This window comes from Acipenser ruthenus, chromosome 23 (assembly GCF_902713425.1).
Source record: "Acipenser ruthenus chromosome 23, fAciRut3.2 maternal haplotype, whole genome shotgun sequence".
In the NCBI taxonomy this organism is placed as follows: Eukaryota; Metazoa; Chordata; class Actinopteri; order Acipenseriformes; family Acipenseridae; genus Acipenser; species Acipenser ruthenus.
The window spans coordinates 28,636,357-28,659,212 of record NC_081211.1 but is presented as its reverse complement, the minus strand read 5'-3'; the positions used below and the strand labels follow the sequence as shown (position 1 = coordinate 28,659,212).

General features: G+C 45.1%; 1 protein-coding gene across 1 annotated transcript; it reads right to left on the bottom strand.

Moving 5' to 3' along the window:
• Nucleotides 1-219: 219 nt before the first annotated feature.
• On the bottom strand, nt 220-21,077 carry LOC117413513 (myotilin-like). The gene is made up of 17 exons (XM_058997140.1): nt 20,862-21,077; nt 15,123-15,160; nt 14,064-14,205; nt 13,883-13,948; nt 13,581-13,722; nt 13,080-13,103; nt 12,312-12,431; nt 11,716-11,875; nt 7,185-7,979; nt 6,519-6,660; nt 5,833-5,934; nt 4,292-4,335; nt 3,779-3,911; nt 3,136-3,343; nt 2,517-2,682; nt 2,081-2,214; nt 220-1,169 (listed from the first exon to the last, which is right to left on the bottom strand). The coding sequence occupies exons 2-17, from the start codon at nt 15,128-15,130 to the stop codon at nt 1,012-1,014; spliced, it is 2,544 nt and encodes an 847-aa protein (XP_058853123.1). The 5' UTR covers nt 15,131-15,160; nt 20,862-21,077; the 3' UTR covers nt 220-1,011.
• Nucleotides 21,078-22,856: the final 1,779 nt, after the last annotated feature.

Here is a 22,856-nt window from a genome sequence, read left to right as displayed (position 1 = left end):
TTGATTTTATGTGAAGTGTCAAGTATTAGTGGATTGGCACTAGAGGGCAATTCAGTTACTGCCAATAAGAAACAGTGCACTCTGTACTGCTTTTCAACCAGCCTACCATGGCTGAATTTCACTTCCACACACCTCCTAATGTGACATATGGGTGTCATTTTAAAGACCAGCATTTGCATGTATTCAGTATCTGGAAAACAGAACAGACATGCACTGCTGTTTATGTTAAAGATTATTTTTATTGTGCAGCTCTCATTTTTCCTGCTTATACATACACAGTTCAATGCAAGCTTCCTTATACCTGTTAGTAACATAGGGCTCCTTCACAAGCTCATGGTGTTGGAAAGCACCACAAAATAACCCTTTAAAATGCATTTACACAGTCTCAACCTAGAAATAAGGTTCTTGTGAATGCCAAAATCGGGGTTAGTGTAGTACCAGCAGTGCTTTAAATAAATAACATATATAAATATTAGAATCTGATTTACTTTAGAAATAACCCCCTGTACTATAAACACATATTTTATCAACAGTCAGTTCTGTACCATAAAATGTAACCCATTCAAAAAACACACATCCACATAGCACTAAGCCCCTTCACCCTGCTCGGCGTATATAGTTCCTAGCCATTCTACAAGGCAAAACAGACAGCTTCCAGTGTTCAGGCAGTTATTTGCTTAGGAGGGCTGTAAAGCTGTTTCCAAGGATGAACTGAATTGTTTTAATGTGTTAGTGACTGCTCACTGTACTGTAAATGCACTGGGACAACACCCATCCCTCAGAAATCGATGGGTGTTGGTGCTAAACCCAGAAAGTGCAACCGAGTCACAAGGGCGTTGGGTTAATTTAGTGAAAATGGAGAAGCAAAATTTGCTACATATCAACTTCCAAGAAAGCTAATTTGGAGAATAATTCTGAATGTACAACATCGATTGTTTTAGTTGCACGTAACTGGATCTCCCAGACGCAGCAGTCAGCCAGTCTCTTTGTGCCGTTGTGTTTTTGTGCAGTCTATAGCTCGTCGCTCTCGTACAGTGGAGCAGTCTGGACAGGGCTTGCTGGGCTCAGTGACCGCCTGTCCGCTCTCTGCCCGTTCAGTACAGAGTACTGGCTGAATGTGGGTCGCACTTTTAAATGTCTGCCGCTGGGGGTGGACTTGTTCATACGAGCTGAAAAAGAGAGGAAGGAAGATAATTATATAAAACACACACACACACCATGGATGGTGCCTAGGTACACAAGTAGTGATACACCCATTTCATTTTAAGTACCACAATGACTTTTTTTTTTTTTTTTTAATGTTGCTCTGTTAATGGTAAAGCACTATGCCCAAGGGGAGGGAAGTGGTTTTAATAGATGACGATCTTCAGATTGTGTACCAGTAGATTAAGAGATGGCCTCTATCAAACTAATCAAGAATAGAGGTAGCCATTATTCTGTGAGGAATCTCCGACCCGACTGGGAATTGAACCCAGATCACCCGAGCTCAACTAACATGTCAAACTGCCCCGTTCTTAGCTGAAAATATTTTTTGCTGAACACGCATCCGTATTTAACAGCAGTTCATACATCAAGTCTGACTTGCAGGTCAAAGCCGCAGGCTAGCTCTACCATGTGATCCGAGTGTCAGACCCTGGTGACCTGCAGGTTCGATAGAACAGCCTATTAAAGTAATGGAGAGCTGTTCCGTTTCCAGATGGCTGGCTAGTGAGATGCACACAGAAAGCTCTCCCGCTTGTTCAAAGTAAGAGTCTCCAGAAGGAGATTGCATTGCATCTGTACACTTTGTATGCCATCTAAAGGAATTGACCACCTGTTAGCTTGCACTATACGTCATGGACAACAAGGACTAAAGCAAAGGTGAAACATGCCAGGTAAAAACAAAACTAAACAAATTAACGAATAGGCCGGAGTACCTTTCCAAAGGAAGGCCATGTTATTTTTTGTTTCCAGGAATATACTGCAGGTAAATAAATGCATTACTGTATTGTATGCTGCACACACGTCAGGGAGATTGGGTAGGGGACTGTACTGTGCTTGTGACTATGAAGCACAGCCGTGGGTGGTTGTGGTCACTTACTTCCTATGTCCACTCTGGCGTTGCAGGTGGACATCCCTGCATCGTTTATGGCAGACACAGTGTACCAGCCAGCGTCAGCCTTCTCCACACGTTCGATCAGCAGACAGAGGCGACCCGTGTTATCCTGGTACACGCTGCAGGGGAAACACAACAAGTCAAACACCAGCAGTGTCCTCGGTTTAGTGCCCTTCCCTCCACCCACAGCTCTCCAATCCAGAAACAGAATGCAAGAGAGACCCCTGCCACTGGAAACACAATGGGCTTCTTAAATGGTAAACGTTACAGAATAACAGAGATTCTAATTCTATGCAATTCTTTATTTTTACATTTGGGTTTGCAGAAGTTTAGGATTAGCCTTTAAAGGTCACCCAGGCTCTTTGATGTACTGGTGTAATGTAATAAGCCTCAGCACAAGGAGAGTAGCGTCTCTGAATACCTAATTCGCTCGGGGTCCACACGCAGCATCTCGTTGTCCTTCTTCCAGTAGAGCTCCGGTGGTGGAGTGGCAGAGACCTGGCACTCCAGTCGCACGGTGTCGCCCTCCACTGCCTGGCAGTTCTGCATCTTCTGAATGAACACAGGGGCCTGCCTCCTCTCCTGAGCTGAGAACAAAACAGGGAGTATCATAAGCCTGGCACAGTGCGAAATGGATACCAATTTACAACACTACAGTACTATTCATGTTAAATGGCTATAGATAGCAACTGGGCACTTCAGGTTACAAGAACAGAGATCTGGCCCAGGAATCCCTCAACTGATAACAGATCCATCAGCTATTCATCCATCTGTCCAGCTAACTAAACACCAATAGCACTTATAGGCTTGAGCTGCTGCTAGCACTCGGAGCAGATTCAGAAGAGAGGAGGCTGTTACCCACTACAGTTTAAGCTCATAGATACTGACTATCAGCAGCCCCAAAGCTCTCCTGCAGTCACAGTGAGAAGAGGTAGCCCAATGCACAGTAGATTGAGATATTCCAGTTTGTTGAAGCTATACTGGAATGGCTTAAAAGAGCAGTGCAGTGGGAGCCTCCTCTGCCCTTGCCAGCGTCTCACCGATGACATCCAGCTGCAGAGTGAAGCGGTTCTCCCCGGCTCGGTTCCTGGCCACGCACTCATACACGCCGGCGTGGTCCACGGTGACAATCTCTATGATGAAGGAGTGCACCCCCTTCTCACACACCAGCATCTTGTGGAAGTCATCGGGGCGAATGGGCTTCCCATTCAAATACCAGACCACGTCCGGAGTGGGCAAGCCTCCCACCTGCCAACACACAAAACAACCTGCTCAGCACTTCACACATGGATAGATACGTCTTCCTGAAAATCAAAATCACTGGCAGTGCAGCGGGCTCAAGACCTTGAAAAACACTTTGTCCAAATGTTTTTCAATCTACTCATTTCTTAGTAGCACTTAAATGAAATTCACACACAATCCAAAGGGAGGACTGCAAATGGATGCCAAGCTCTGAAAACACCAGAGGGACTGGATCATTCTACAGTTTAAGGCTTTATTATGATGTTGAATTTGGTTTAGCATGTGTCACTACACCCTTTAAGCAAGGACATCTCCGCAAGGATCCTTTCAAAAGCACCGTACAGTACGATGCCTCCGTTTATACTGAAGGACCGCTGGTTTCTCTGTAGAGATCAGCATATACGCAGTGAACCTCCCCTCCTGCTGGGGGCGCTGCTGTACCTTGAAGTCAATCCTGCAGAAGCGGCCCTCCTCCACAGTGAGGTCCTGGGGCACCTGGAAGAATCGGGGGGCGTAGCACTTCTCCTGGATAGAGGCGGTCTCGCTCTCCTCTGATCGAGAGCCAGGCCTGCTCCTGCAACACACGCCCAGTCAGCTGACACAGCGTCCGCACTGTGACCTACAGCCGCAGCATGCATTCCACAAGGGCCCTTGTGTACATGTACTTCAGACTTAACTTCAATTCTGGTGCAAAACAAAGTCCCCAAAAGCTCTTACCCGAACATGAATCAAACTAGGAAGTCACTCATCAGCTCAAACTAGGAGGCAAAAACGTTCGTCTACTTTTAGTTTTATCTTGCAATTTTAGGCATTAAAAAGGGTTGCTTATTAAATCATGAGTACTCTGTATACAGGGGGGGGGGGGGGGGGGGGCACGCTCACCCTCTGCCCCAGCGCAGAATTCAGAGCCAATGAGGAACAATATTTATATGCTAATCAATAATGACATCATACCAGAGCTTTCCTGTGCCAGTCTGCCTTCCGTCTGGCGAGTCTTGCTGAAAAGGGAATTAGAGAAAAAAAAAGGCAGAGAATGTTATGAATAGACTTTGATATGAATTTGACTGAACATAATAACACTGAACTTGGTTAGGGTGCGACTTCTGGCATTTATGGGAATTCAATATATTTGTGTATTAAGTGGGAGGTTCTTTGATCACTCAGTTTCAACTACATTGTTTTCAGTTTCAATATTCCGGTTTTCAGGATTATCTGGGTTGTAAAGAAATCAAAACAGCAAGCCCTACAGCTGTTGAGGGGCGAGGTTATTATGAGAAGCACCAGGAGAGACGACAACACAAGCCTCAACAACAGGCTTATTGAAACCAGGACTCTATACTGTGCACACCGCACTTAACCCATTTAACTCGATATAAAAGCAGGGGTTAAACTGGCGTGGAACAGTCCGGAACGGCGTTCCGCCTCTTCAGGATTCTGTTCCTGGTGTTCTGATTGAAAGTAGGATTCCTTTCCCCTTACACAGGCCACGACCGTTCCACCTAAAATCCCAATTTAACCACTGGATGAGAACCTGGGTGGCACAATGTAGAGAAGAAAATAGCCAGACAACTCAACACGGAGGTCTCCGTTCCTACACTATCACTACTAAAACAACATCACTCATTTGAAGTGCATTAAAACCGGATGAAAAATAAACCATGAAATACTAAAACCATTCCAAAGCAAGCGGAAACCTTATAATTACTGGTTATTTAATTAAACCAAGAAACCTTTATATTGTGATTCGTATGCTCCAAGAGACCAGTGCTCCAACTACTATATAAATGGTGCTGCTAATTCTCTTCACGATAGCCACATTGAGAAGCTTGTACTGATGTTGCTATTTGATTGTGTGTGTGTGTGTGTGTGTCCACATTTAGATATTCCCTAGCCGTTTCCTATCACTCGTCCATGTCTGTGAATAGCATTCCTTTGGTTGCTGGCAGCCCGCTGCTGACATTACTGTCCTCATGTCGTAATGGAGATAACATAGCGATCCCCTTGCGTCCCGACTCCAGGAATGCATCCTGCACACTGTGTCCTTGTGTGTGGGACAGGAATAGCAGGCGTGAATTCACACAGTGGCCTCTGCACGGGCTTATACAGAACACCTCTACCCAGGGAGGACACGCACTTCTGCAAGAGCACACCAGCAGCACGCCCGACCCCCTTAATAGCTTACATTTACTGAAGAACGTGAACCCCAGTTACAGCTCTGTACAGTCCCTGGAGTACGCAGACCTTGATCTTAACAGAACACTCCCCATCCTGGTGAAACATTGCTTCACTCTAATGATCTGTTAGCATGGTTATTAAGAGACGTGTTCGTTTTTGTTTTTTTACTATCACCATTTATTTTTTACATGACCACATAGCGTTTTTGTTTTTTTACTATCACCATTTATTTTTTACATGACCACATAGCGTGTATAGATTTTTGCAAAATGTTTCTCTATCAGTTGAAGGAAAAACAAAACAAAATAATTTCTCTGTACCTGTTCCAGGTGGGAGTCCTCAGAATTGTCCAGATCGAACACAGAGGCTGCGTTATGAGGACCCAGCAACCTGCGAGCCATTCGCTCCTCGTAGGTCAACTTCTGTACAGGGACAGAAAAGGAAAATCCATCAGCACCCCGATACTGCCACAGAAATCCCAACAATCAAGTCTAACCTATCCACCCCTCACCAGTACAGAAACGAAGCACCACCAAATAAGAGTAAAATTAGAATGATCGGTGGCCTCTGACCCGACGCCCACTGGAATTCACTTCCCATGGTTAGAGGCATATCAGATGAAAGCAGGCCTGTTTCAAAGGGGTTCTTAGAAGGGAGAGTTCCTAGAATGGAGAGTCAATCTGGCTACATGGGGAGAGTGGGGGGGACTGAATCAGTGAAGTCAAAAATAGAAACAAACAAATCTCAAGGTTTGATTAAGAAGCCGAAAAGCATGTGCTTGTTACCAGTTTTGTTGTGTAATTCAGGGATGGAAATAAGACTCCCACTGCACAGCAGTTGGATCCATTCCTAGTTTTACTAAGAGTTTAATAAGCTGAGCTTGTTACCTATATGCTGTGGATAATCAAGCTTGCACTAAAACCTGGAATGGGTGAAACTGCTATGCAACAAGAGTCATTTCCATCCCTGAAGACCAAAGCAGAGCCCCGGAGTCACAGCGTGGTACCTGGCTCCCGTTCTGCCGGCGAGCCTCTTTGCAGCGCAGCTTCCTCTCTAGGTCCTGGATGAGTGCGTCCTTCGATCCCTGGATCTGCTCATCTGTGGAGCGGGGGGCGGGCCGGGGGGTCTTCAAGAGGGGCCTGGGGAAACTGATCAGCGGACAACAGCACTTCAGTGTGAAGGCTACCAGCGAACCAGAGCAGCTAAAGCTGTCCTCCTGAAGAGCTCAGTGTTTCAATCCGGATGTATTAAAAGCAATGTATAAAACAGTACACAAGCTGGCATCCAAATTCTGCTGCAATGTTTAAATCTGTGTGACCGAAAGCAACAACATCTAAATCTGGAGTCTCCATTCCACTTGACCTTCACCACTTTGCAGCAGTAGAATGACCCTTCTGCCCCCTTAAACCTGCCTGCCGAAGGAGGTTAGAGGACACAGATGTTAATCAAGGTTTTTTTTTTTCTGTGGATAACATGCATGCCATATTGCTGTTTTGTACAACTGTATCAGGAACAAAATCTGCACTTGCCAAGTCCTGTGAAGGAGTCTTTGTTCAAAAGGCTGTAGATTTGATTTTCCCTCCCCTCTAGTGTTCTGTACTTTTGCTTTTCATCTTTGTGTGCTAGAAACTCCAGCAGGACTGGACAGTATCTCAAAGCGAGCAGCTCTTACCTGTCCGAGGCCGGAGATCCTCTGGGATTTGCAGGCGGCTGGATGGGCAGCACAGAGCCGAGGAAGGCAGCGGGAGACAGGGCCTGCACGGGGGAAGACTTGGGCAGAGAGGGGGAGACGCTGGGGGGAGACGGAGAGGGTTGAGAACACAGAGGGGAAGGAGGCTGCAGCTTGGAGGCGAGGAGAGGCTGGGGTTGGGGGTGAGAAGCAGGCTTGGGCTGGGAGAAAGAGACAGGTTTGGGCTGGGGAGCAGAGGCGGGCTGTGAAGGCAGGATGGAGCAGAGGAAGGCAGCAGGAGACTGGGGGGCGGTGTTCGAGGAGACTTTTGGCATCAGGGTGACACTGGAGCGCATGGTAGAGTGCGAGGGGGCGGCAGGCTGCTCTCTTGGAGAGGAGGGGGTAGACACAGGGGAGCCGAGAGTGGAGGAGGAAGGGGAAGGCTCATGCCCGTTCGGGAAGGGAGCCTGACCCTGCTGGCCTTGCTTCCCCTGCAGGCTCTCGTAGCTGGGCGCTTGGAAGAGCGGCTGGGACTGGATGAAGTGGCGGGGCCTCTCATAGTTGAACATGCTGGGGGGGTAGACGGTGGGAGAGTAGGAGGGCACGTTGACCGTGCTCATGTTGCCGGCGGGGTCCTGCTGCTTCCTCGGCTGGCTTGAGCTGGCTTGACACTGTGGAGGTTCCTCCTCGACTGGCGGGGGTGGCAGTGTGCAGGCTTCGGGTGAGACCCAGGACTGTGCACAGGAGCTGGCTGCTTCAGAGAGGGAGGCTCTGTGCTCCTGCAGATCCCAGAACTCACTGGAATACAAGGAAGGGCAGCAGTTAGATAGGAGCATGAATACAGCTTCTCTATTGATAAAAAAATGTGAGGATGCAATTTGGAGTATCAAGATTAATCTCCTGTTGGTACAGGAAGTTGTCTCTCTAGGTTGCCCAGTGTTTTATTCATTCTACAATATCACCTTGGTACAGCAGCCATTGTAAAGAATTATTTAATCTGTACTCTGCTCACTGAATATACGAGGATAAAGTGGAGACCCCTTATGTCACACTTTTTACATGGAGGGGGAGTTATGCATTTCACATGAGGTTAAATTAATCAAAATCAGGCATTCAAATAACTAAACGCACGCATGTTGGCGCTGTATAAATAAAAGCCCACAGTCGGATGCAAATATTGACTTCCTGCACGGCTGCTCCAAGACATCCATTGAGGCCGTTTGAAACAGTTGTACCCTTCTAGCCAGAATCTCACATGCAGCCCCGCTAATGACCTGCAGGAGCTCAGCCTTCTGTTTTCTCGTGTTCCTTTCTGATGGGTCAGCACCACTGTCTCTGCTGGAATGGGCTCTGGTTGCACAGCCCGTGTACTCCAGAGTTTTGGAGACAATGGAGCTGGAAAGGTCTGCATTGGAATGGAACAAATGCATGGCGATTATGTTCCATAGCGATTACACTGAAGCTAGGAAAGGGATCTGATCTCACACAACAGGTGCTGGCTGTGGCGTGCTCCAGAGTATTCCTCACTGACGCAGATTGCACTGGCCAGGGCTGGACGATGGACTTTGGCAAAAGGGCAAATCGTGCACCCCCAGCCCCCTCTCCGAGCCCACTTTCAACCCAGTGAAACTCTAAATCAAGGATCTTTACAGGACAGGATCACCAGAGCTATCGAGTTTCACTCTTTCCCTCCTCCCTCTCTGTGGTAAGAGCTGAATTCGGAAATAAAAAAAAAAAAAAAAAAATACTTATTTAAACTGTCAGTAATTGATTTTCATGTATTTGAGTTTGTTACCTGGTATAGACATGTAAATGATTCGCATCATCATATCTCTGACTTCAGCTATAAGAAAGTGTTGTTCTGTAAACATATACACTCATAGTACTGTACTGGGAAACAAAATGAAAAAAACAAACACAGATCTACCCTCCTCAACACAACAGCTTAGAGAATTTTTGGCCAGTGGCAAATGTTTGCTACAAGGTGTAGATCAGGTATCCAGACAATACGCCCTCTTCTATTCCGACTCAGTTCCAAGAACTAAACAAAACAGAGTGAATAAAGAGTGTTAAAGTCCCCCAATCTTCCATGACATCATGCATTCCGGAACCCTATCCTAACTGCTGGCAGAATGACACACACTATGGGAATACCCTGCCAGTCCCCCAGCACAGAAATCTACAGCTTTTACTTTCACTGCTAGGGCTGGAGTTACACCGAGCCAGTTAAACCACTTCCATGTGGAAATACTGAAAAAATACAAACGAAACAGAAGTATGCATGCCTTTAAAAACATACAGGTATATTATAAAAAAGACATGATCTAGTACAATAGGCGTTTTGTTTGCCCTTCTATGTAAACAATTGGACTGGGGTTCTGGGTTATATTTTGTTCTTGTTGAATACATGTAGTATTTAAAAGTTGGAAGTACAGTAGTAACTTTTGAATCTCCTTTCCTATACACAACTGTTGTAAAATTACAATTCGCAAACCTGTTAGCACGCCCGCCCCTATAGAACAGCGTGTAATATTAACTATGGGATTCCGGTGGCGTCGATATGTCCTGTGTAACAGGTACATTCTAATTAGGGGTGAATGGCAAGTACGGTACCATTAACACAAATATGTTTAAACAATCCAAATTTATTTAATGTACGAGATACGACCGACTTGAATACATTTCAGCGGAGGTTCACAACGTTCAGCGGAAAGATCAGGAGAGATGAACCGATCATAGTGACTGGCACGTCTTCTGCTAGATACACTGACAGCCTCCGTAGTTTAGTGTGTTATACACTGCGGGTATTATTCTGCAAACGGCACAATAATTAGACATCATTCCACAAGAAATACCAAATCAAGAACACGCGGCTATGGGATGTGCATGCATTCTCCAAGCTGGAAACATGTATTTACCGGTCTCTATTTATTTATTATAATAATGTCCAATACCGTTTAATGGCTGGTTTCACAGATCCATTGGCACGAATCCTGAACAGCCTAATGTTACCTTAGGGTTTAGGTGTTAGTGTTAATCGGGGTCTGTGAAACAAGCAGTAAATGTACAGGAACAAACAAACAATACAAATAAATTACAAGAACAAAAACTGTGCAGGTGCAATTAACCTCAATTAGGATGAATAATTAACATTACTCTATAGCGTTTTCTTCGATTTTTTTTTTAAATACACGTGCACATTTCAGTATGGACTTACCTTAATATAACAATCTGTTGCGGTTAGTCTTCTTTTAACATTGAACACATTCGGGTGTGTACCGCGCAGACAAGTTTCTAAACGGCACGCAACTTTCAAAGTGGTGCAATCAAACCCCATCAGCTGCTCTTATTCACACCGGTGCAGACTGTGACGCGCTCGCGAGGGTCCGCCTGCGCATCCCAGCACCACAGATCATCCGCATTTCAGAGTACAAGTCCCGTTCAAGAACCGCTGTCTGTGTTGCTGTGCGGAGCCCCCACATTCAACTGCGTGTTTGATAACCACAGCATACAGCCGCCAGCACTAGCAAGCATACGTTTATTATAATAGACACATTGTCGCCTACGAAATTAGGACTGGCTTAAGACGTTAAACAAAATATCTCCTGGCAAAATATTTAACAAAACAAAACAAAACAAAAACTTCATTTAACTTCAAATTATCAAATCATTCAAATTAGCTTCACCACAAACTCGCAATTTTACATAACGTCTTTGTTTTATTTAATTTTAATTGTTTACAATTAAAGACGTACATTTTAAACAAAAGAAAGAAAGAAAGTTCATACGGGAACCGAGGCTGGGCAATAATAATAATACTAATAATAATAATAATAATAATAATAATAATAATAATAATGGACATAGCGGAGGCTTTCAAACTTTTATTTTGAAAATAACCCCGGATCCTGGTTTTTTTTCGTGATTCCCATTGTGGATGCTTTCCGCTGTACAATCAATGGACACGGCTCGGTGGCTCGAGCTATCTCCGCACACTGGCGCTTTGTTTGCTCCCCATTCACTTCGCCTGTGCCCGCAGCCCCCACTTTCAGCTCCTGCAAGCACTGGGGAAATGGGCGTGGAGTAAAACCACTCAGGTAGTGAAAAAACACGCGATGTGATGAGCTGGTTCGGTGATTACATTGTGGTTCATGGAAATAACACCACCTTTATGTATTTATTTCAAATCTCAAATTTTAGCAGATTATTTTATTGAGTTTGAGGAACCAGACCCCTGTTCAGTAATGTGTTCCTCCTCTATATCTGCATGAACAACTCCTAATAGTAAACCTACACACCTTGATTAGCCACAGTGTGTATAGCTAACAAGCTCAGGGGTGTCTTATTAAACTCCTAGCAAAGCCAGGAATGGATCAAACTGCTATGCAATGGGGGTCTTACTTCCATCCCTACACACTCACAGGTGACACATACTCATGCTGTGATGATGAGTGCGATCATCCGGTCCTGGTCTCAGGACCCAATACCAGTGCACTGTCTGCTGGAGTCGGTGCAGGATGGCTGGCAGACTCACCCCTGTGTGGAGCTCTCGGTTGGGAGTGGAGGGGCGCTCTCCTCCTCTGGACTGTCAGGCCACTCGGGGGGCGGGGGGATCCCCGAGGGGTCGCACAGGAATGAAGAGAAGTCCTCCTCTGCCTGCGAGAGCTCACCCTCAGCCAGGACCTCGTCCACACCTGCAGAACAAGAGGCTGGACTGAGAGAGGAGCACTGTGCACCTTCTGATTACCTGCAGTGCTTTCTAACACTGTAGACGGGAGCCATGATAAACACACTGCACTGTTTGGGATACGTGACGTGACGTGATACGTGAAGACCATATACCTACTGCAGGGGTGCGAGGTGTCTCCAACATACAGTAACATTCAGACACCCCGATACACAGCTACAAAACAAACCAGAGCTTTCCAAAAGCCATCTGTACAAAATGTTCTAACAAACTGCAGCATGTGATGCAAACCTTCAGACACAGTGCCTAGGTGGTATGCAGGTGTCTATTCCAACCAACCAGAGAGTTGTACTTTATCTAATAAGTCAGGGTGCCATCGGTTTCTAACCCTAACCCTCCCGTCCAGATGAATGGCATCGTCTAAAGGCCTGGGCTGGACTCACCGGAGTACACCTCGAGCAGAGCACTGCAGGACACTGTGCCGTACTGGTTACCCGCCACACACTTGAACAAGCCAGAGTCCTCTGGGAAAGCCTCTGTGATCACCAGGGTGCACACCTCCTCTGAGGGGGAGAGAGGGAGAGGCAGGATGAGAGGTAGTGAGAATGTGAGGGAGAGGGGAAAGCAACAAAGAAGAGAGAGAGAGAGAATGTGAGGGAGAGAAGGAGGGAGAGAGAGAGAGAGAGAAGGAGGGAGAGAGAGAGAGAGAGAGAGAGAGAGAGAAGGAGGGAGAGAGAGAGAGAAGGAGGGAGAGAGAGAGAGAGAGAAGGAGGGAGAGAGAGAGAGAGAGAGAGAGAGAGAGAAGGAGGGAGAGAGAGAGAGAGAAGGAGGGAGAGAGAGAGAGAGAGAAGGAGGGAGAGAGAGAGAGAGAGCGAGAGAGAGAGAGAGAGAGAGAGAGAGAGAGAGAGAGAGAGAGAGAGAGAGAGAGAGAGAGAGAGAGAGAGAGACAAAATAAACTGCTTGTTTATTTTTGTTAGGCTACTGTAATACATTCCGATGCTAAACCTAGCTTTCTTCAAAGTCAGCACTGGAAGAGAAATGAATGATATAAAAGTGTTTTTGAGACCGTTCTGCCTTCTGGTGGACATTCAAGGCATAGCAAGGTCATTGCCCTGCTAGTCAAATAAATGGTTCACTTAGCTGTGTCTCTAGTTTCATACATAATCCAGGTGTTATATTTGAATACATTTCAGAACTGCAGTTGAACTTACCAGGCACTGAGACGGAGCTGGCCTCTGAAAGAGAGATAAGGGACCACAGTTAAATACAGACTTTGTCTTTTTATCACAGTTCATACTATAGAATTCTTTGACCCTACCTATACAAATGTAATGCCCAGTTATAAGTCTGACAGATTCAGTACTTGAGTTTTTATTAAATTGACTCAAACTGCTGAACATTTTATTAAACCATTTAGACTAGACCACACTGCCTCCCAGTCCCTCAGCACTATCTATTAGACCACACTGCTTCCCAGTCCCTCAGCATTATGTACTAGACCACACTGCCTCCCAGCCTCTCAGCTCCCTCTTATCTCTGGTTGGACTGGTTTACGGTTAGACCACACTGCCTCCCAGCCTCTCAGCTCCCTCTTATCTCTGGTTGGACTGGTTTACAGTTAGACCACACTGCCTCCCAGCCTCTCAGCTCTCTCTTATCTCTGGTTGGGCTGGTTTACAGTACACTGCAATGCTGTGACAGACTGCACACACTCTTCCTGAGGATGCGGAAGTCAGCCGAGTCCAGGATCTGCTCCTCCTCTCGGAACCAGAGCACCTGGAGAGGGGGGGTCCCCCGGATACGGCACTCCAGCACCACCAGCTGGCCCTTCACAGTACTGATGTCGTGGAGGCACTGAAAGCAACATGAAACTTTACAATGAGACATTTCCATTGCAGTTTTGTACTTTACCCATGCGTTTACCACTATACACATAGTATGGGTTGCCATATTTTTTTTTTTATTGTGCTTACTGTGGTTTCACAATCTTTTGCTGCACTTTGCTATGCTTTACCTTCACAAATGCTGGGGTCACTCCTCCATTTCCTGCATAGTTGTGGCTGGAGGAGGGACTCTGGGTCTGCAGTGAATGGAAGAGGGAGATATTCAGTGCCTTGGGACTGGTTAAACAGTTCACATAAAGACTCACCAGTAAAAGGTGTGTTTTTGCATTGGGGCTGCAGGGCGCAGCGTACCTGCTGGGAGTTGATACAGAGCGGCTGGGCCAGGCTGGACTGTCTCTGCTGGAGCACGGCGCTGGAGGAGGAGAAGGAGGACGAAGACTCTCTCATACAGGACGAGATGGTCAGTGACACAGAGGTCGTCTTCTTCTGGACCCTGAGGGAGAAACACAGTGAAGAGATACACAGTCCTGACACACAGACACATAGACGTACTGACACACAGACACACAGACCTACAGACAGACACACATAGACATACTCACACACAGACACACAGACCTAAAGAGACACAGACACACATGACAGAGCTACAGCACACACATGCAGACTCGCTTAGAGACACACACACACACAAACACAGAGCTGGTGAAATGTTACTGATTACTGCTAAAGCCGGTTTTGAGTGCATTTCCAATTTAAAATGAAGCCTGATTTGTTTATATTTTATTTTCATTCTTCTGGGAGGTGCATTTATTGTGATAAGCGAACGATTACGTTGAATATAATTACGTTTTGTCGCTACATTCATTTACTGCTGGTTTGACTGAGTTCCTTTTTCATGCAATTTTAATGAGTAAATGTGAGCACAAAATCATTACAAAAATAATCAAATCACATTGGAATCCATTAAGCAACTGTAAGAAGATTAAAAACGTCTCGCAATGATTAAAGAGGCAATAAGGAAAGAAAGCAGTTATGAAAAGCCTTGGATGGGAATTCCTTTACAGTGTTTACCAATGTTCCATACTGGGGCAGCAGTGTGGAGTAGTGGTTAGGGCTCTGGACTCTTGACCGGAGGGTCGTGGGTTCAATCCCCAGTGGGGGACACTGCTGCTGTACCCTTGAGCAAGGTACTTTACCTAGATTGCTCCAGTAAAAACCCAACTGTATAAATGGGTAATTGTATGTAAAAATAATGTGATATCTTGTAACAATTGTAAGTCGCCCTGGATAAGGGCGTCTGCTAAGAAATAAATAATAATAATAATAAAATGAGGCTTGAGTACTCGGAACAAACTTAGTCGAGGTTTAGTGCTCCACTGTAGAGAATGGAGAGTCCCTCCCACTTACTGTGCCATGCTCCTGCCTGCTACAGGATCAGTTGAAATCTGGTAAGACAGAGGAGACAGATTAGAAAAGCAACGCGACAGTGAAGCATGCTGAGTGAAGCACAGATCAAAGCTGTCCTCTCTATCTCGCTTGTGTATTAGATTAGATCAGAACCACGGGATAATGTAGATCTGTCATCCTGCTCAGCCCCCCATCATGGGTCTGCTGTCCTCCTAGTCAGAAGCAGCCGACAGATCGTATGAAACTACACCACCGGCAACATTATTACCGACCACCCATTTGAAATTCAACTTCTTGAACCAGTGCAAAGCTAGTTACAAAACTAGCTTCAGCCTATTGAAAGAAAGTGAACACAGTGGAAAATCAATTACAGCACATCACCTCAGTGCGGCAGTGCAGCACACAGTCACTGTGAACAGTACCAGCCTGCATGCTGTGGAGGGCTGCTTCCATAAGGCAAGCCCAGTGCACACGGTGCATGAGTTGAGCGCACTAGCTTTGCCAGCAGATGGAATATCAATATTACTATGGCTCTTCCTCTGTCTGATATTCTTGATTATACAGGGATGGAAACAAGACTCCTGTTGCATAGCAGTTTCACCCATTCCAGGTTTTACTGCGATTTTGATTAGCCACAGTGGCTAGGTAACAAGCTCAGGCGTGACTTATTAAACTCAAGGTAAAACCAGAAATGGATCAAACTGCTATGCAATGGGAGTCTTATTTCCATCCCTGTTGTACATGTAAGGATTCATGATTCCATGATTAGCAGAGTCAGTTTCACTTGAATAATTAAAATTTAGTTTTAATAAAAAAAGTAGTAAAACTCTTAGTTTTTGAATTTGAGTCTCTTAAGTGTATTTGTTTTTAAAAGTAAGTAAAGGGTCAGGTTTGGTCCTATGTTTAATATTTGAAAGGTGGTCATATTTAGAAGGGCTGCACAGGGCAGGTTGAAATGGCTGTAGGCTATGTGTTGGAAAGGCTTGCTGTGGAATAGTGGCAACATTCGGGAGAGGCCTCCCCTGTGCTTTGGGTAAATAGCAGCACCCGTCCCGGGCTGTAACACTACCCCCACCCCCTCCCCCTCCCCACAGGACAGAATTAGACTGCGCTTTCCAAACACTGCAGCGGCACGGCAACCTGACCCCTCGGAATGCTGAGCTCAAAAACAACAAGAAGAACAAGCTGAGCAGGGGACGTGACTTAAAGAGCCTCCTCACGGTCCATCCCCTGGGGGAGTCCTGCTATCGCTGGGATTGACATGACTTAAAGAGCCTCCCCACGGTCCATCCCCTGGGGGAGTCCTGCCATCGCTGGGATTGACATGACTTAAAGAGCCTCCTCACGGTACATCCCCTGGGGGAGTCCTGCTATCGCTGGGATTGACATGACTTAAAGATCCTCCCCACGGTCCATCCCCTGGGGGAGTCCTGCCATCACTGGGATTGACATGACTTAAAGAGCCTCCCCACGGTCCATCCCCTGGGGGAGTCCTGCCATCGCTGGGATTGACATGACTTAAAGAGCCTCCCCACGGTCCATCCCCTGGGGGAGTCCTGCCATCGCTGGGATTGACATGACTTAAAGAGCCTCCCCATGGTCCATCCCCTGGGGGAGTCCTGCCATCGCTGGGATTGACATGACTTAAAGAGCCTCCCCGCGGTCCATCCCCTGGGGGAGTCCTGCCATCGCTGGGATTGACATGACTTAAAGAGCCTCCCCACGGTCCATCCCCTGGGGGAGTCCTGCCATCGCTGGGATTGACATGACTTAAAGAGCCTCCCCACGGTCCATCCCCTGGGGGAGTCCTGCCATCGCTGGGATTGACATGACTTAAAGAGCCTCCCCATGGTCCATCCCCTGGGGGAGTCCTGCCATCGCTGGGATTGACATGACTTAAAGAGCCTCCCCGCGGTCCATCCCCTGGGGGAGTCCTGCCATCGCTGGGATTGACATGACTTAAAGAGCCTCCCCACGGTCCATCCCCTGGGGGAGTCCTGCCATCGCTGGGATTGACATGACTTAAAGAGCCTCCCCACGGTCCATCCCCTGGGGGAGTCCTGCCATCGCTGGGATTGACATGACTTAAAGAGCCTCCCCACGCTCCATCCATAATTTACAGCACAGAACCGCTTGCAAGGCTTTTTACTTTCACTAGCTTCCTCGTTAATGGATGGAGCTCATACAGTGTATCCCAGCTCCAACTGCTGCAGCACACCCGCTTTATATAATATATTGGTACACAATATACTATAGTTTTCTGTGTTAGTTTTGCTAATAATTCAAAAGCCAAGAAAAATCACATATATATCACATGCTGTATCTATAACTATAAGTAATATTGTATAAGTCACAGGAGAAGATGAAGAATGTATGCAACAGGTAGCTCTAATAGCTTCATATAAAAGACTCATCTAATTACTACTGCAGAATGTGAGCTATTCAGAACAATGGGGATTGCTTGTGTGTCCGTGTGTACACTGCTGGTTGTGTTTGTGCTATTGGGGTGCCATTGAGTTTTGAAAGGATTGCAATGCACTGCCTGCGACCACTGATTGCTGTTCTGTGTCACTTACAAGAAACAGCAGCAACAAGTTTCACACTTCACATCCCTCAGGCATTAAAACACACAGCCGCAAGCCAGGAACAACAGTACAGAAAGCAATATTCATTCGTTTTAGATGTCGACATTAAACATTTGCAAACTCTGAGAAGGCTGTGTTCCTAATGTAATGGCAATCAATTGTAGGTCAGGCAGACTGTAATCAAACACAAGGACTCAGTCCTTTAATCTTGGAACTGTTTCTCTTATTTTGTTCAGCTTGCATTGCAATGCTATTTATATTGATGAATTGGGAGCTTTTGACAAAGGGCTGTAGTTAAAACACTGAATCATATGGTCAATAATCTGTGGGCCGTCAAGGATAAAAATGCCTGATTGGATGATTCATCCTATTCTTTCTGCTATTCTGATATGAAAGAAAATAAGCAGCACAGCTAACACTGTGGAAATACTGTATGGGACTGTGCAAACAAAAGGGGAACAAAACGATGTGTCCAAGGTGAAGATTAAATATAGAATTCCATTTGAACTTCCAGTCCGCACACATGGAGGTGCTGGCAGGATGCTTTTCTGCTTGCTATTGATCGACTGCCGGGTCGATTGACACACTCACTGACATTTCTTGCTTGCTTGATTGATTAAGATAAATGGTTTAGCGGGGACGCCCCCCCCCTTCGCCCCCCCATTTTCACACGCGTTGAAGTGAATCGGTCTTAATCAACTACCCCTTGCCTTTGTTTTATTATTATTATTATTATTATTATTATTATTATTATTATTATTATTATTATTATTATTATTATTCACAGGTAATAGCCCACTTGAGATACAGTCATATTGTTTTATAGAGTATCCTGATTGAAGCCCTTTTTTCAATAGTGTTGCTCATCCTTGGTCATTTCCCCTGGAGAGTGAAATGGACCTACACCTTCAATACCTTCTTATCTGTCACTAACCAGCCAGCTGCTGCTTCCACTACTGACTGACATGCATTCTATTGCATGCTAGAGCACAGCACAGCCCAGATACCCTGCTAGTCATGTGTTCATGTCATTAGGGGGTGTTGGGGTATATTTGGCTGCACTAAAGTCGCTATATTATATTACTTTTTCATTTGAGTGTCAGCTAATAGTTGTTGCACAGCCACATTGCCAAATGAAAAAGCAAGGCCCTATATAACCTAGGAACACTGTCCTCCCCCACTTGACAAGAGCAATGGCTCTGTAGTAGAAATGCATTTCACAAGCTGCTGATTATAGATCATCTAATCATGATAAAAAGCGTGCTCCAGTTATTTCTTGCACAGCATGCACAAAAAACGAGACCTAAACTCTGTTCCTTTCATTAATGTGTCCTGTATTTCACCATGGTAAATGCATGGTACAGTATATCATCGACCAGTGGGCACAGAGAAAGCATAGAAAATCATGGTGGAAAACCACAAAGCACTGTAGTGAAGTTTGACAAAAACATGAGCCTTATAGACTGCAATTACATCCACCAAGATACAGTAAGATTAATTCACTGTGATCAATGCTTTTGAAGAATTGATTAAATAGATTAATAGAACAAAGCTCAGCTGTGGAAATGTGTGCATGGATAAGTACTGTGCTGTCTGGGATGCACAGCAGGAAGACGACACTGACTATCCTACCACTTTATACAACCGCCACAGCACTGCTGTTCTACTGGCATAACTGTGTGCTCATTGTGCATTAGACTGCTCCATTATTCACCTGTGTGTTCATTGTGGAATTAGACTGCTCTATTATTCACCTGTGTGTTCACTGTACAATTAGACTGCTCTACTATTCACCTGTGTGTTCATTGTGCAATTATTATCCAGACACCACTTCACATCAATCCATCTGATGCCAACAAGCAAAACAGGAAGCCAAGGTACCATGTAAAAGTGTAAAAGTTAAAAAAAGGCAAAAGTTAAGTAAAACAAAAGAGCATTCTGCTGCTATTGCTATCATTAGCGATAATAATAACTCCATTGTGCCATTTTGAATCAATATAATATAGTTCTTACTTGGAAGCAGAATGAAATACAAACAAACAAAAATACATCTGTAACTTCATATGCAACTACAAGAAACTAAAACCTGTGTCTATAAATATTTTTATTTTTTAGTTTCCTAGTTTTATCTCCCTGTGTCCTAACGGCAATAAAGCATGGAAGGGGCACCTGTATGGGGGATTAGAGACACGCCCCTTGCTCATTATGCTCCCAGGGGCGTGGCTCTCCCTGTGACTCCGCCCTATGGAATGCTGGTCGTTGCGTCTCTAAACTCTGACCTCCAGAATGTAGGCATCCCTTTGTTGTTGCAGTCTGTTTGTTGTATATTTACCCAAAAGAACAGACTCCACTTAGATCCATTGAAGGACCATATGTTTGATTTTGTTGTTATTCTATATGAACATTTATTAGACTACGTATAGAAAATATTTCATTTTTTTGTTTAAATGCTTAATTAAAAGCCCCCCCCCCCCCCAACACACACACAATGTGGATGCATAAATAAGCACTTTTCTTGTTTTATGTTATATAACAAAGGAATTCTAGGGAATAGTTTTATGAAGAGGCAACTTTTTATTACAGCATTTCATTGTTACCATGCCAGTAGCATACAGTTTATATATATGGGCAGCAGTGTGGAGTAGTGGTTAGGGCTCTGGACTCTTGACCGGAGGGTCGTGGGTTCAATCCCAGGTGGGGGACACTGCTGCTGTATCCTTGAGCAAGGTATTTTACCTAGATTGCTCCAGTAAAAACCCAACTGTATGAATGGGTAATTGTATGAAAAAATAATGTGATATCTTGTAACAATTGTAAGTCGCCCTGGATAAGGGTGTCTGTTAAGAAATATAAATAATATATATATATATATATATATATATATATATATATATATATATATATATATATATATAGTACATCTTTAAATTAGTGCCAGTAATATGTTGTGTATTCAGTCAAATGTTACTTTCTAATTTCTACAATAACAATCAAAACAAAGTTTATAGTTTACACACCTTCCAGTCAGATCAATGGGATCTCCTGGGAAAATGCCACAACATACAGTATCTCAATGTTTTGGTTTTACTAATGCAGGTATCACAGAGCACAGAATACATTCATTCTCATATAAATACACATTCAGATTCCTTACCAGCGTGTATCTCTGCAGTTGTTAAGCAAACACCATTCCATTAATTCAGAGAGTACTGGGCGTCCCTTGATTTCTCCCAGTCAGTGAATCCCGTTGCTGCTCTAAAAGGACTGACCCCCTCGCACACAGGCTCCACACACCACAGTGACAGCTGGACTTCATCTCATGAGGGGGGAACTACTTGGCCCGGTCCGAAGGCTCCAGATGTCACATTAGTGTCTGAATCGAAGTAAATGGAGGAAGTGAGCTCAGGATGGGCTCGGGTTTCAAACTCTCTCCACACACCAGCTGACTCCACACTTAGAGGGAAAGAGAAACACTTCAGCATCAAATATAGAAACCACCCCCAGACCAGAAACTAACTCACCATGTGCCTACCTTTCACTGCACGTTCATCTGCAGCTAACCCCTTGGTCTCTATTGCCTTGTCCATAGGCCAGGGAATAGCTTCTCTGCCTTGGTCAGTCAGGTTTGATGCAACATTATTCACCTGTATGTTCATTGTGCAATTAGACTGCACTGGAACATGCAGAATGAATCCAGTGTATTCAATGTCATTCAAGTAACAAGTTAATGAGCTAATTTAGCTAAAAGCTGTCCAACAAAAAGCTTCAAATCATTTGAAAGACTTACAAAGACTTAATTACCCCTTCAAATGTTCCCTTCTTTGTGCCATGTTCCATATCCTTGAACAGCATTGACAACCCCCCCACACACGCTCATTATCACCATTACATCCTGACTCCTTTCCCTTATTCCTAATGACCTTGAGTCTATTTTATACCTCTGGTGAAAGAAACAGAAAAAATTAATGAACTCTATACAACCTTTGGAAATGTAAATGTCCCGAGCCACTCTGAAGAATGTATGTGTTTATATGAGCTTTAATGACTCATCGCGTAGGTAGAGATGAAATGGATGTAACATGCCGACCCTCGAGAGAAAGGACATGACAGAGGCACAGAGAGTGGAACGGGTTGGATCCCAGTCGGGTAAGCGGCTCTAGATGCACGAAACACCCTGTGACCTTATCATTCCTGCAGTTTAGATTGGGTGGGTCTTTAGATTTGGAGCATCGCTAGAAATGCTCAGCTCTGGTTTTCATGCCACATTCAACATCATGGTCCCGGATGGTTGTATCAGGGTGCCGTGGAAATTATTCAGAACAGTATTTCTCTATCAGATGTGTCCCAGCTGTAATCTGTGCCTCCCTGGTCCCTGTGCGATAAGTGCGCATGAAGAGAAAATAGCAACTTCAGTTGACTCCAAATGACCTCTGACCTCTGTGCGGTTCTTGCCCTGGTAACTAAGCATCGCTCGGGGGCTTGGGTTTCTTCTACAGGCCCCGCCTCCGCATGCCAGGCATATCCTCGGAGCAGCAACTGGACCAAGCAAGCCTGCCAGTGACATGAGCTGAAGCCATGAGCTGGGGCAGTGCCTGCTGGTGAATTGAAACTGTATTATACAGGAGGGGCATCTTCTGATTCAACCTGTCAACAGACAAGGGCAGCAGTGTGCAAGAACACAAATACATCAGGCTCACGGTCCCAAGAGCAGGACCAGGTGCTGACAATTATTACAGGAATAATCAACAGCATTCAAATGGCTGAAGCTACAGCACTGGAGCTTGACGGATCATTTCAAATGAAACATACATCCATGTTTATTACAGTAATATTTTACTGACACATTGCTAGTGTCTAGTCAGGTTGTGTTATAAAGCAGTTACAAGGTTTCATAGCATGTTGTTATAACTATCACATGTTGTTCATTACATCCTTTATAACGCTGTGAAGATGCTTTAAACATTATTAAGTGTGAAGTGTTAACACAAGCGTTGCAGCAGTATAGGCCGTTACCATTGTACAACTGACCTGTTCAGATTCCCTATCTGTTATGCTTGGGTTCTTCTGAATATGTCTGTGTATGGATTTGACTGTTTTAAAACGCTTTCCGCTCAACGCAGCAATTCCCCACACAGCTCAGGAGAACGGC

Coding starts and splice junctions, on each gene's coding strand:
- LOC117413513 (XM_058997140.1), bottom strand. Junction 13,949..14,063: donor TCTGTATCAACTCCCAGCAG/GTACGCTGCGCC, acceptor CATTCACTGCAG/ACCCAGAGTCCCTCCTCCAG. Junction 4,336..5,832: donor AGGACTCCCACCTGGAACAG/GTACAGAGAAAT, acceptor TTCCCTTTTCAG/CAAGACTCGCCAGACGGAAG.